The sequence below is a fragment of the Meles meles genome, chromosome 21 (assembly GCF_922984935.1).
Source record: "Meles meles chromosome 21, mMelMel3.1 paternal haplotype, whole genome shotgun sequence".
Lineage (NCBI taxonomy): Eukaryota > Metazoa > Chordata > Mammalia > Carnivora > Mustelidae > Meles > Meles meles.
Genome location: NC_060086.1, coordinates 42,591,701 through 42,604,518, shown reverse-complemented (window position 1 = coordinate 42,604,518; position 12,818 = coordinate 42,591,701). Strand labels below are relative to the sequence as shown.

Here is a 12,818-nt window from a genome sequence, read left to right as displayed (position 1 = left end):
CCAGAGTCCCGTTCCTAAGCCGCTCCCACTCTGTCCAACTCCATGAGGCTGTCCAGCCTGACCCTGCTCAGCTTCCCTGCTCTCCCCCGACTCCCCTTTCCTCCCCACCCTCTGGGGGCCCCTGTAACTTGGAGCCCTGCTCCCTCCTTCATTGGCACTCTTTGGGGCCCTTGCCAGCTTCTCCCTCCCCCTGCCCCCCAGCACCTCTCTCCATGCCTTCTGGACCCTTGACTCCTCTGATCTCGCACAGCCTCCCTGCCCCCACCCCGGCAGGCACGCACAGGTCAGCTCTCCTGTGCCCCCTGACGCCTGGCCTGGGCCTACTGGTGTTATCTACAGGCCAGGTGGCTCTGTAAACACGGGGGGTGGGGTGGCCTCTGAGCAGAGAGCTCTCGGGGAGCAGTTCAGCAGGAGGGAGGTGCAGGCTTGGATCCCCTGCCTGCTGCCCCGGAGGGAGGCGGCCCGGGTCTCCAGCGGGCTTCCCAGCAGCTGCGTGCAGCTGGCTCCCATGACCGGTCTCCTCTGTCCCAGGCTCCCGCACCCCCGCCCAGTACACAGCCCAGATGGTCACGTCCCCGTGTCAGTCCCCGTGTCAGCCTCCCGGCCAGCCCTACTCAAACACCCGAGCACGGGCACACACACACAGTGCACGCAGGTGCTTCCCGGCCCGCCCCCCCCCATGCCCCAGGGGCGAGACTCGGCCAGACCCCTGCTGCAAACAATTCCCGAACTTTATTAGAAACAGGCTGTGGCTCCCCCAGCAAAGGCTCGCGGTCGGCTGGTGCATGGCGTCCAGGCCCAGGCTTCACGGCCCGCCGAGGCTCCGCGCGGCTGGGCACAGGCTTCGGTTGAGGCAGGCCTGGCAACGCGGGCGGACGGGCAGACACGTCTGCTGGCCGAAGCCCACCAGCAGTCCGTTGATCTCACTCCAAAGCTCCCTGTGAAGGTGAGAGGTCAGTTGGGGAGGGAGGCTGAGGGCAGCCCCGCCAGCCCCCACCCTGCCGCACCTGGGCAGCCAGGCCTCCAGCGCTGCACGGGTCTTCTCCGGGGACTTGGTCGCCGTCTTGGTCCACCCGAGTCTGTTGGCGATTCTGTGCACGTGCGTGTCCACCGCTGCAGGAGACAGCACCGGCTCATCACAGGGCGCGCTGGCCAGACCCAGGCCTGGAGCCCGAGTCTTCCCCGCTCCAAACCCTGGGTTGCCGTGGAGGGCAGGGCAGCGGCTCGAGCCAAAGGGCTTGGGACCCCTAGCAGGGGTGTAGGGAGCTGTGCCTCCTCGCCCCGATGCTGGGTGTGGGTGCCAGGCCGCTCCCCGAGCCCACACCTAGCACCGCACGGCCAGGGACAGAGCAGGGAGGATGGCCAGGCCAGCTGCAGCTGTCCTCTCCCTGGGCTGCAGTCCCAGCTCGTCTTGGCCAGCCACCCCAGGGCTCGGCCTGGACACCTGCTCACCAGGGCCCCTTTCTCCCCGACAGCTGTAGTCCCTACCTCCTCCCGACTTTGCCAAAGACAACCTGAGCCCTACACCTGCCCTACACCTTCCTCTGCTCCTGATGGTCTGAAAAAAGGCTCAGGCCCTGCCCAGATGCTGATGGAGGGCACCCTGGGGGGGGCACAGGGAGAGCACACAGGTGTGGGGGTCAGGTTAGTGGCTCACCATGCCTCAGCATCCTCCTCTGCAGCACAGAAATGATGACGCTGCCTGTCCCCCAGAGGCCCAGCCCAGGGCCACACCGCACTACGGGAGCCTCCCGTGGACCGGTCCTCTGCACGTTTTCCCAGCTCGGTGACCAAAGCTCAGAGAGGCTAAGCGCCCTTTCTCTTGGTCACCCAGCTGGGACTGGCTGCTCTGGCTTTCTAATTGATGGGCCCCTTCCCAGAGAAGCCTGAGAGGCAGGGCCCCCAGACATCCCGAAAGGGTGACATTTGGACTCAGGGCCCCCAGACATCCCGAAAGGGTGATATTCGGACTCAGGGCCCCCAGACATCCCGAAAGGGTGACATTCGGATTCCTTCCAGCGTGTCTGCTGCTCCGGAAGTCCCGTTCCCTGGGCAGTTCCCTTCCCCCACAGACCTGCCAGGCCCCCCCACCATCCCCTCCTGAGACCCGGGCAGCTGAGGACAGCCGCCCAGATAAGCTCAGGTATCTGCTGAGAGGCTGGCAGCCGCAGGATCAGGGGCAGCGGCGGCAGTGGGCGTGGGGCTCTGGGGAGGCTCAGCCCTAGCCCCTGCCTGGCCCATCGCCGCTCTCTGGGGCTGCTGGGCTCCAGCCTCCACGGTCAGGGCCCTCAGCCCCTAGCTGCCCTCTACCCCAACTGCAGTGCCGAGAAGGGAGCAGGCCTTGGGAGTCGGGGAGGTGCTGGGAAGATGTCTGCCCCCCTCTCCGCCCCCTGCAGGAGTTCTGGAGGGGTAACAAGGGTCGGGGCGGGGGCATGCAGAGAGGCTGTGGCTGGCCAGGTTTCTGCTGGCCGGGCCTGCAGCTGGGCAGCCTCAGGAGCCCCAGACGTCTGCGCAAAGACCTGAAGAAGCAGCCGCAGCCTGGCCCAGGGTCTGTCTTCACAGACACCGCCAACGTCAGGAAAGGGATTCCAGAAGAGGCTCCCCCCAGCTCCCCCTCCCCTGGTGTCCCCCTGCCTTTACCGGGCCTCCCCCATCTGCCCAGTCTCGGGCCGCCTCCTCCTGGCCAACTTCTCCCACCTGACGTGGACGTCGCTCCTTCTGCCTAGACAGCACTTCCTCCTCCTAGCCTGACTAGCTCGCCTCAACCTTCGGCTCCTGGCTGAATTACCATCTCCTTCTAGGAAGTCTCCCAGATGCCCTAGCCCGGGCCAGCGCTAACAGCACCGTGCACGCCCCCAGGAGTGTCTCTAGCTCAGAGGTAAGGAGTTGCCAGCCCAACGTCTTTCTCCGTACACAGCACGGGCCATGAACCCACCCCCAGGGCTCACAGAGCCCAGTGCACAGTTGGGGCTCAGCAAACGGGAACCCCTCGCACCGGTACCCACCTGTAGACAGGCAGGCCTAGCTCAGTGCTGCAAACACCTTTCTGATCCCCTGGGTCACACTGTGGCCGAGGGAACTTGAGCTGGGGTCACAGACACAGGATGTGACCAGCCCTGCCCTCCCTGACCGTGTATGCCACTCACCGATGCCAGACACGGCGCCCCAGGCCACCGCCATGGCCAAGTGCGCCATCTTGGGCCCGACGCCCGGCAGTGCCCCCAGCTCTGCCGCTGAAGATGGGATGTCCCCGCCGTAGCGCTGCTGCAAGATGGCGCTGGTCTGCTTGATGAACTTCACCTTGCTCTGCAAGACGGAGGCGGGGGGGTGCGGGGGGGGGGTGTCAGCTCTGGAGGTGGAGGATGTAGACCCACCTGGGAGGACAAGTCCTGATGGAGACGCACAGGTGTCCGGAGCGGCCTGTCACCTGCCCAAGACACACTCAGAGGCAACTGTTTGCCCCTGTCCCCCCAAGAGGTGGGAATGAGTCAAGGGCAGCAGGGAGACTGAGGCAGGCCCAGTGCAGGCCTGGACCCCTGCTTTCCACCTGCCTGGACCAATGACACATGGGTGGGGTCTTGCTCGGGTCCCCTGTCCCATCACCCCCTCAGATGCCAGGTCGGCTAAGCAAGGCCAGCCACGCCAGGAGCTGGGCTCCACAGCATCTGGACCTTCAGGAAGGAAGGCTGGAGCCTGGGGCTCCCCCGCCAGCCGCCAGGACAGCTGGGTGGTTCCCATTCTGCGCCGGAGCGGAGAGGGCTATTTAAAACCCTCTTGACAAACTGCAGCCCACGCCAATGCCAAGGGGAAGCAGCCCCACCCGCCCGGGTGCCTTCGACAGATCCGCCCACCCATCACCCAGTGCTCTGTGGCCTGTGGGGGCTCCAGAGGGAAGGGGGTGACGCACTCCAGGGAGGCTTGGAGTAAACAAAGGGGAAGGCGGGTGGGCAGCCTCAGGGAGGAAGGGAAGCGCCAGTCAGCTGGGCGGGGAGGCGGAGGAAGGAAGGGGTGGGCTGCAAACAGGAAAGGCCAAGGAGGCAGGCCCCACCGCCTGGCCCCGTCTGCTGGTCAGACGGGCAGGGGGCTCCAGTGGGAACTCACGTTCGGGTCCCTACAACCTCAGATGCCCCACCGGGCCTCCCGTACCCCACAGTCTCCCCTTGGCCTCCCGACGTCTTTCTGAGGCCCGTGGGCTCACCTTCCAGAAGCCTACGGGGTAGATGAGCGCACCCAGCGTGCTGTCATCTGTCTGCAGGATGCTGTCCACCGTCAGGCCCCGAGCACGCAGCCGCTGCATGGCGCCTGCTGTCACCTGGTCTTTGGTTTGGCTGGAGAGCATCAGGGACAGCAGCACCTGGTATCTCCGCACCTGTGTGCACAGTGACGGGGACCAGGGTGGCGGCAGGTCCTGGGTGTTCACCGTGGGCCGGCCCCCGCAAATCCTTTCCCACCTGCACCTGTTACCCTGGCCAGCGGACCGTGTTCTCACATGTAAGGAACACGGGGACAGTGACAGTGCCTGTCACACAAAGACCACTAGAAGGCTGAGATGAATGACCACAACACTTAGCATCAAACCCGGTGCTCGACAGCCAGCGCCTGCTACTGTGATCGCTATGGCCTCATGGACCCTACCCGTCCCATACACAAGCCCAGGCGCTGTCCCCTCGCGCGGCTGCCTGCCAGGGAGGGTTCCAGCCAAGGGCTGCCAGGCGTCAGGCTGTGACCTGCAGAGGCCTGAGAGGAAGCAAGTGTTTTGTTCAGAAGGCAGTCATCAGGCAGATGGGGCGCCTGCCTACCTCTGGGGGTGCACTGGGGTCATAGCAGTGCTCAGCCCCCAGCTGGTCCACAGGTGCATCCTTCTTGCTCCTCATGGTGCGGATGTTCAGCAGCTGCTGCTGCCAGTCCGGGGGCTCCCAGCCTGGTGCCTCTGGGGGTTTGGCGCCTTCTCCTTTCTCATTATCGGAGGTTTCGTAGGCGACACTCAGTTTCTGTGTCTTCCGCTGGCGCTTTGCGGGACCGTAGCTTTTCTTTCCTTCTGCAAAAAAAGTGCCATTCAGCGGGGCCACAGGTGAGGGTGGATGTGGGTGCTGCCCTGCCTGCAATCACCCCCCATCATTCCTTCGACAAGCATCCACCATCTTTCGCAGCTCGGGCTGCTCTGGCTTCTGTACCACGTGCTCTGGGGGCAGGTCAGCTTTCCCCTGGCCTCCTCGGGAGGGCTCCTGACCGAGGCTCCGTTAGCACAGGAGGACTCCCCCAAGGCCTCCTCCAAGGTGCCCCCCCCAATCTTGTTTCCACACCGGCCTAGAGAGACATTCCCAAGGCCCAAATCAGACTGTCATTTCCGTTCAAAACTCCTCACTGATTTTTCCCTGTACTCATGGCGAACCCCAAACTCCATCCCAGCATCAGGGTACCTACGCAGCTGGCACTGTCCCCTACTGACTCCCTGTGCACAGGTTCCCGTTTCCGTGCATCTGTCACAGTGGACCTCCTTGTCCGGACTACCCCTAAGTTCACTGTGCCTGTGGGAATCCCCCTCTGGCTGTCCCGTTGCTGGGGCCCTGTGGGTCTCGCTCACCCCGGGGTCCTGCACAGCCTGGATCCTGAAGGCCAGCAGGAGAAACAAAACGAAGACCACGCCCTTTCCCGTTCCCTCTCAGGGGCACCCTCCAGCGCCCTCGGGGTGGGCGTGTCCTCGGCGCCCGGTCTCTCCGAGCGGGAAGCAGCCACGGGGACGAGGCTGGTGTGCCACTGGCCTGGCGCCCAGTGGAGTATCCCGGGACAGGCTGCCGGGACGCGGAGGGGGGGAGGTGCGAGCGCCCGCACCCCTGCCCTGCGTCCTGGGGACAGGAAGAGGGGTGGGAGCCAGAGCCCCACGTGGGTGCGACTCGGAATCCCAGCCCCCAGCCCCTCGCAGTTCCTCCCCTTGTCTCTCTCCCCATGCCCCAGTCCGGGCGCGGGGCTACCTGCATTCGCCTCTCCCTTCCGCACCGGCGCGGCCTCCTCCCCAGCCCCCCGCGGCCCGGCCCCCGAGCCCCGACTCCGGCTTCGGGTCATCATCCTCACGCCCGCCATGCGCATGACAAACTTCTGTGCACTACACATCCCGGCGGCCCCCGCGGCTCGTCACGTGACTCGAATCTCGCTCCGCCTTCCCGCCCGAGAGCGGCCGGGAACTACGACTCCCGGCAAGCTCGCCAGCGGCGTGCGCTGCCGGAAGTGCGGATCGAGCTTCCGGCGGCGGCTCGGGGCTGGGGGGTGGGGCCCGGCGTGCGCTCATTTCTCCGCGCCGGGACGGCCCCGCGCCCGGCCCCGGGTGAGTGGCTCGCGGCCCCCAGACCGCTGACGCCGGCCCTGCCCACCCTTAGCCCGGCCGGGATGGGGCAGGGCGAGGCGGCCGCACCGGGGAAGGGAGGGGAGGGGACTGCTCCGCGCAGAGGCGGCGGGGGCTGACCCCGCAGTGTCGCGGCCCCGGCCTTCGGCTGCGCCCACCGCAGCCTGAGCCTCGAGCCGCCAGCCCTCTTGGGTTTTAAGACGGAGCGGGCGCCGGGGGCTCCCTGCTTCGGGCGTCCGGGACAGGCCTTCCCCACGTCGGGGAGGAGCCCCCGCGCGCCGTTCCCCGCCCTCACCCGGTGCCCGCTACTCGCCGGGACCGCTGGGCTGTGCTTGAGTTCCTCCCAGCAGCTGCGGGAGGGTCGTGCCCACCCGAGGCTCAGCTTCCCGGGCGGGCATCCGGAGGCCGGCAGCGGGGCAGGTGCGGGGAGCTGCCCCTGAGCTCTCCGCCTGTTTTCTTGGTGTAGAGGCGGCCCTGGTGCGTTCCCGTCCACCATGGCCAAGCCGACAGGCAAAGATTCAGGCCTGAAGGAGAAATTCAGGAATCTGTTAGGACTGGGAACCCCGAGGCCGAACCCCAGGTCTGCAGAGGGCAAACAGACGGAGTTTATCATCACGGCGGACATCCTGAGAGTGAGTGAGCTGCCTTGTCTGTGCCGCTAGCCTGTTGGGAGGTGCAGGGCAGGCTGGGTCCCCTCTGTCCCCAGGTTCTGTGGGAGGTGGGACTGCTGCCGTCCCCAGTGCTGTGGAAGCCTGTCGTTCCGTCCGAGGTCGAGGAAGTCAGGACCTGGGGACTGGTCCAGCACACTTGAGGTAGTACCGGGGTGTCTGCGGGAGAGCCTGCTCTACTCCCCGTGGCGAGCATGCCGTGCTTGGTGTCCGCAGGTGATTAGGGTTATAGCCAGGTGTTCCCCTGGTTACTTGTGAGCTCCTTGGAGCAGCTGGTCTTTGTTTTCTGGAGTGTGCTTGAATCGCCGTACCACATCCCGGCACCGTGATTTAGAAAATGCCGAGTTTCTGCGCGCGTGAGGTTTCCCATTCAGAGACGACCGACATACTCTTCAGCTGGGGAACGGAGAAACAAAATGTGATAAGCTCTGTACAACGGAGTATTTGTAATTCGGCAAAAGGAGGAGTGAAGTGTTGGCGCACGCTGTGATGGGGATGAATGCTGAAAACGTGCTAAGGGGAAGGGGCCGGGCACAGAGGCCCCACCTAACGGGTGCTGCCACATCTGTGACGTGTCCAGGATAGGAGAGTCCACAGAAACGGAAAGTCGATTAGCATTTGTGGGCGCCTGAGGGGATGGGGAGGGGGGTGACTGCTAGCGGGTGGGACTCTTAAGTGATGAAAACATTTGGGAGTTAGCGGACAGGGTTGCGGGCATCGTGAATGTGCCCAAATCGTACAGGTTTAAATTGTCCAAACAGCTCATTTTGTTATGTGAATTTCATCTCAATAAAACGAAATGTCGCAAAAAAGAGAGGCGGTCTGTTCTCACCCCACCGAGATGGAGTCGTAAACTCTGGTGGCCCCCGATTTCAGAAGTAGCCGTGGCAGGTCTCCAGCGTGGGAGTTCTCGGGCGGTCTGTGCCTGGTGGTTAAGGAGACCCCTTGCCTGAGCCCCGGCCCCTTTGCTGCTTTCATCTCTCGCCAGGAACTGAGTGTCGAATGTGGTATCAACAATCGCATCCGGGTGATAGGGCAGATCTGCGAGGTTGCCAAAACGAAGAAATTTGAAGAGGTAGGTCTGCCTCGGCTGCTGTCCACAAGTCTGACGTGGCTCTTTCGAGGAGCAGGGTTGAGCGCTAAGTGCTACTCCTAACTTCTGCACCCTTTTAGGGGAGCTTCTGGAATGCTCTGGGCATAATCCCTTGGGGTCACTCACACGTGGAGGTGGGGGGCAGAGACACAAAGGTTTTTGTGGCAGCTCGAGAAAGGCTTTAATAGGGACTTGCAGAAATGCACGCTTGCTTGAGTCTTCATGTTTCAGGGAAGGGAAGGGAACATCTGGAAACGTTGTGGCTCAAGGCATGCCATTTCTGCTGTCTTTTTGGGAGAGGTGTCTGGTTGGTGGCATCAGGCAGCCTCACAGACATAAGCCCATTTATTTCGGGTGGATGGTTGCAGGCTCTCTCCGGGCATCCCAGGCACAGAGTGGGAGGTTGTCGTGAGAGCACCTCAGGGCTCTGCTCTAGCCTGACCCAGAGATCGGATGGGCAACTTGGGAGGAGACATGGACCAGGCCGACTGGGATTTATGAAGAGGGAGGGGAGGGCAGCCACGACATCCACCAGTCATCTGAAACACGCAGGCTGTATGTTACCAAGGATAAATGTGAAAATAGTCTTCTGCGTCCATAAAGTTCTCCTGTAGGTATGGAAGCGGGGGCTGTGGTGAACAGACAGATAAGCCCGTGAGGCTGGCAGAGTCCCCCGGGCTGGTGTGTGATCTCGTTGTAGCTTGGGTTGTGTCACTAGGAGTGTTATGCGTAGGATAAAGGAGGTGAAAGTTCCAGAGCATCCTAAAACGGTGATGACGTGGGTCGGACACCATTTAAAGGACATTTTAGTCCCCTCCCAAGGGAAGTGAGCCCAGAAAAGGTTGAGAAGGTCTGAAGACTCTGGTTGAAGGGAGTCCAGGAGGATGAATGTAGAGCAGCGGAGGTGACGAGAGAGGCTGATTCTGGTCAGCTGCAGGGGACAGGACCCCGCTACTCCGGGAGGCAGATTCCAGAAGCCCACAGCGTTCTCAGCAGCCCAGGCGGGGCAGGCGTGTGGTAGAGAGGGGCCCTTGGCTGGTACGGAGAGGCTAGGGGAGTGGGATTTCTGGGTCAGGCTGTAGGTCCTCAGACTCAGTGGCTTTCTTCACTGGAGTCCGAGCACTCTCTAAAGGGGGACTCCTGACCGATCCCTGGGGGCCCCCAGGACAGCTCCCCTGGACTGCTGCTTTCCTCCCTCCCCGCCGGGCTGTGGCCAGAGCCCGCGCGCGTTCGCAGTTCGCAGTAGCCTGCGGCAGGGCCCCCAGCAGCCTCCAGGTCACTTGGCTGTGAGGGCATAGGACGTGTGGGCTTCAGGGGAGTGAGTTCTGAGTCAGAAGAACTGTTCCGCTCTGTCCTTTGCTCATGGTACTGAGCCTTGAGTGGAGGGGGCCAGTACCTCCTAACCGTGGTCCCTCTTTGCCGGCGGCAGCATGCGGTGGAGGCGCTGTGGAAGGCTGTGGCCGACCTGCTGCAGCCGGAGCGGCCCCCGGAGGCCCGGCACGCGGTGCTGGCTCTGCTGAAGGCCATCGTGCAGGGGCAGGTAATGGGCAGCGGGTCTGCATGCGGGTGGACCTGGGCTGGGTGTGGGGTGTGACGTTGGGTGGCCGTGGACTGCGCCCGCTGTGCCACGCGTGGGCTGTGGCCTTTGGTGAGGGGCCCGGCACCAGCTCTCTGCAGCCCAACAGCCCGAGTGGGCACCCCAGCCTCTTGAACCCGGGGGACCCGGGTGAGCCCCTGGACCTCCGCCTCCTCTCCTGGAGAATGGGGATGGCTATTGTTCCCTCCTCGTCTGGAATGTTTTGGGGTGTCGATGAGGCTGCAGAATGAAAGGGATGTGCGCACTTTGAAAGATTGGTGGCCTTCTGCTGCCGGCCTGGGCCTCTGCCCATGGCTCCCTGTGCTCCTGGCCTCTCCTAGAACCGCGGTCAGCCTCTGCATTCCTGCCTGGAGGGCTCTCTTCCCTGCTCTGCCTTTCCCCCAGCCCTGCACACCTCTGTTGCGTGGGAACGCTTGTCCCCTTTCAGAGTGGTCAGACCGTTTTTTGTTTTTTTTTTTTTTAAAGATTTTTATTTATTCATTTGGCAGACAGAGATCACAACTAGGCAGAGAGGCAGGCAAAGAGAGGAGGAAGCAGGCTCCCCGCTGAGCAGAGAGCCCGATGCAGAGCTCGATCCCAGGACCCCAGGATCATGCGGGATCATGACCCGAGCTGAAGGCAGAGGCTTTAACCACTGAGCCACCCAGGCGCCCCCGGTCAGACCGTTTTTATCATGCGCAGACACACACGTGTCTCTTCTGGCCATGAGCCCCAGGAGGGCTGGAACTGTGTTGTCCCCTGCTGGGTGCCCACAGCTCGCGCACGGACACGTGCACACACATGCGCCAGTCTGGAGCGGCTCTGACGGGCCCAGTTGGTCGCTTACAGCCAGTGCCTTTGGGAAGGAGAAGGGGTCCCAGGGTCGGGAGTCCTCGAGCCCCCCTACTTGGACAGCGTGCGGCTGCGCGGGGACCCGGCCGGGACCCGGCAGGATGGCTGAGCCTGTGCTGCTGTTTTCAGGGGGACCACCTGGGCGTGCTCAGGGCCCTGTTCTTTAAGGTCATCAAGGATTACCCCTGCAACGAGGACCTCCACGAGAGACTGGAGGTGTTCAAGGCCCTCACGGACAACGGGAGACACATCACCTACTTGGAAGAAGAACTGGGTGGGTGCCGCCTCGGGTGCGGGGTTTCTCGGGGTGGATGCCGCCTCGGGTGCGGGGTTTCTCGGGCTTGGGGGGTCCCGTTGGCCTCCGAAGGCCAGAAGGCTGCTGAGGCACGGGGGCGCTGCGGTTGCCTGGGACGGCCTGCGGACGGTGCCTCGTCGTGTCTTCTTGCTGGGCCTCTGTGTGCCCTGGGCCGGACCTCCTAGCCTTCCTCTTGGCTATCCTTCCTCTCTGTTGTGAGCGGTGAGGTTTCGTGTCACCGCTGTGGGGAGGGGAGGGAGGGGGAGGAAGAAATCAGCCGGCTGGGCCGGGAGAGGGGCCCCAGCGGGCAGTCGGTCTCCAGGACAGGTGCTGACTGGCTGCCGTGCTCAGGTTTTCTGAGGTGATTTGGCCCGTGGCCAAGCGTGGCTTTTGTCCCTGTTGAGAGGGTCTCAGGGAGGGGTAGAGGGCCAAGAACCCGCCTCCTGGATGAGCTCCTGGTCTGCTGGTGCAGGCCAGCCTCGGGGCCCGGGCTCCGAGCATCAGACACAAACCCTGCTACCACCCTTCAGCCTGGACCCGCGCAGCGCGGCCTGGGTCTGGTGAATTTCAGAGTTGGGCGCGTCCACCTGTCGGGGCTGCGGCCGAGCCCCCGCCGGCCTGCGCGTGGCCTGCTGACGGCAGCGGAAGGGACCGGGTGTCTTCCTGGTGTGGGGGGAGGAGGCCGAACACTGCCCTCCTCCTGTTCCCCCTCAGCTGGGTTTGTGCTGCAGTGGATGGACATCGGCCTGTCCTCAGAATTCCTCTTGGTGCTTGTGAACTTGGTCAAGTTCAACAGCTGTTACCTGGATGAATACATCGCGTCGATGGTCCAGTAAGGAGTTCCTGGAACGTCCCCTGCTCCCGGCCCTGCGGCCCCAGCCGTCGGAGACGCCGCGAGCAGCGTGGCCACGCGTGCTCTGCCCGTAGAACAGTAGCGCTTCCGCTTTCACCGGCGCCTCTGACCGCTCGTGTCGTCGTTTTTTTGCACGTGCGCAGGGAGCCGTGAGGGCAGGGGCTGGGTCCCGCTGGTGCTGTCCAGTGGCTGGCACAGGGCAGGCGCCTGCCTGTTTGTGGGGGAGTCCCTCGGGGGGTTAAGTTCTTGGTTTTAGCGGACTTGTTGAGGCCCCAGGAAGCGGAGACGACCTTCCGCTGACCTTGCACTTCCTCCGCCAGCATGATCTGCCTGCTGTGTGTCCAGACGGTGTCGTCCGTAGACATAGAGGTCAGTAGCTGCTCTCTCCCGGGGACGGTCCTCTTCCCCTCCTTCTGGGCGGGCCGGGTGGTGGAGTGCTTGGGATCCCAGCTCTGGGCTCAAGCCCCCACTGCCCCTCACTGCTTACGTGGCCCTGGGCCAGCTGCTCAGCCTCTCCGGTGCTCAGGACTCCACAGGAAGTGAGGGTGTTTGGTTGGATGACCTCCGTCGTGGGGTCGTAGTTCCAGATGGCGTGACCCACCGTGGCCATGATGCTCCCTCACTCTTGTCGTTGGGAGGAAGGCTGCTTTGGCAGTGGGGAAGGGCACCTGTCGCTGACCAAAGGACGGTGGGAACGAGGCTGGGGGGGCAGCATGTCCCTGTGGGCAGGAGGCGGGGCCCGCGTGACCTGTGTCCCTGTCCCCCAGGTCTCCCTGCAGGTGCTGGACGCCGTGGTCTGCTACAACTGCCTGCCGGCCGAGAGCCTCCCGTTCTTCATCGTCACTCTCTGCCGCACCATCAACGTCAAGGAGCTCTGTGAGCCTTGCTGGAAGGTGGGGTTCGGAACTGTTCTGGAGGGGCTTCCCCGGATGAAAGCGGAGGCCAGGCACGTGGACAGGACAAGGGCCGTGCTGTGTTCAGCGAATGGCCGTCTGCCCTACTGCGGGGAATCCAGTAGCATTTTCCTGGGGTCTGAGCCGAGGCCAGGGTTTGAGTAGTAGTCTGAAAACGCTGCTGCCTCTGCGTTTGGGAGGCGGCGGCAGAGAGGCGGCTGGACGCAGAGGGCTTCAGAGCGCTGTCT

The 12,818-nt window shown here is 63.6% G+C and overlaps 2 protein-coding genes across 10 annotated transcripts in view; one reads left to right on the top strand and one right to left on the bottom strand.

Annotated features, from left to right (window-relative positions):
• Positions 1–713: 713 nt before the first annotated feature.
• NTHL1 (nth like DNA glycosylase 1) lies at positions 714–6,111 on the bottom strand. Of its 2 annotated transcripts, none has more exons than XM_045992793.1 (6): positions 5,973–6,111; positions 4,800–5,038; positions 4,199–4,369; positions 3,147–3,306; positions 1,008–1,113; positions 714–938 (listed from the first exon to the last, which is right to left on the bottom strand). In XM_045992793.1, the coding sequence occupies exons 1-6, from the start codon at positions 6,109–6,111 to the stop codon at positions 806–808; spliced, it is 948 nt and encodes a 315-aa protein (XP_045848749.1). In that variant the 3' UTR covers positions 714–805. The 2 variants fall into 2 exon arrangements, with proteins under 2 accessions (XP_045848749.1, XP_045848748.1); XM_045992792.1 differs by lacking the exon at positions 5,973–6,111 and adding an exon at positions 5,585–5,963.
• A 137-nt stretch (positions 6,112–6,248) lies between these two features.
• TSC2 (TSC complex subunit 2) overlaps positions 6,249–12,818 on the top strand; it is a 32,331-nt gene continuing 25,761 nt past the window's right edge. For all 8 annotated transcript variants that reach the window (XM_045992785.1, XM_045992784.1, XM_045992783.1 and 5 more), the window contains exons 1-8: positions 6,249–6,322; positions 6,807–6,972; positions 7,997–8,083; positions 9,531–9,641; positions 10,659–10,803; positions 11,539–11,656; positions 11,998–12,046; positions 12,445–12,570. In XM_045992785.1, the coding sequence (XP_045848741.1) occupies positions 6,835–6,972; positions 7,997–8,083; positions 9,531–9,641; positions 10,659–10,803; positions 11,539–11,656; positions 11,998–12,046; positions 12,445–12,570 (774 nt within the window). In that variant the 5' untranslated portion in view covers positions 6,249–6,322; positions 6,807–6,834. The remainder of the gene's footprint in view (positions 6,323–6,806; positions 6,973–7,996; positions 8,084–9,530; positions 9,642–10,658; positions 10,804–11,538; positions 11,657–11,997; positions 12,047–12,444; positions 12,571–12,818) is intronic.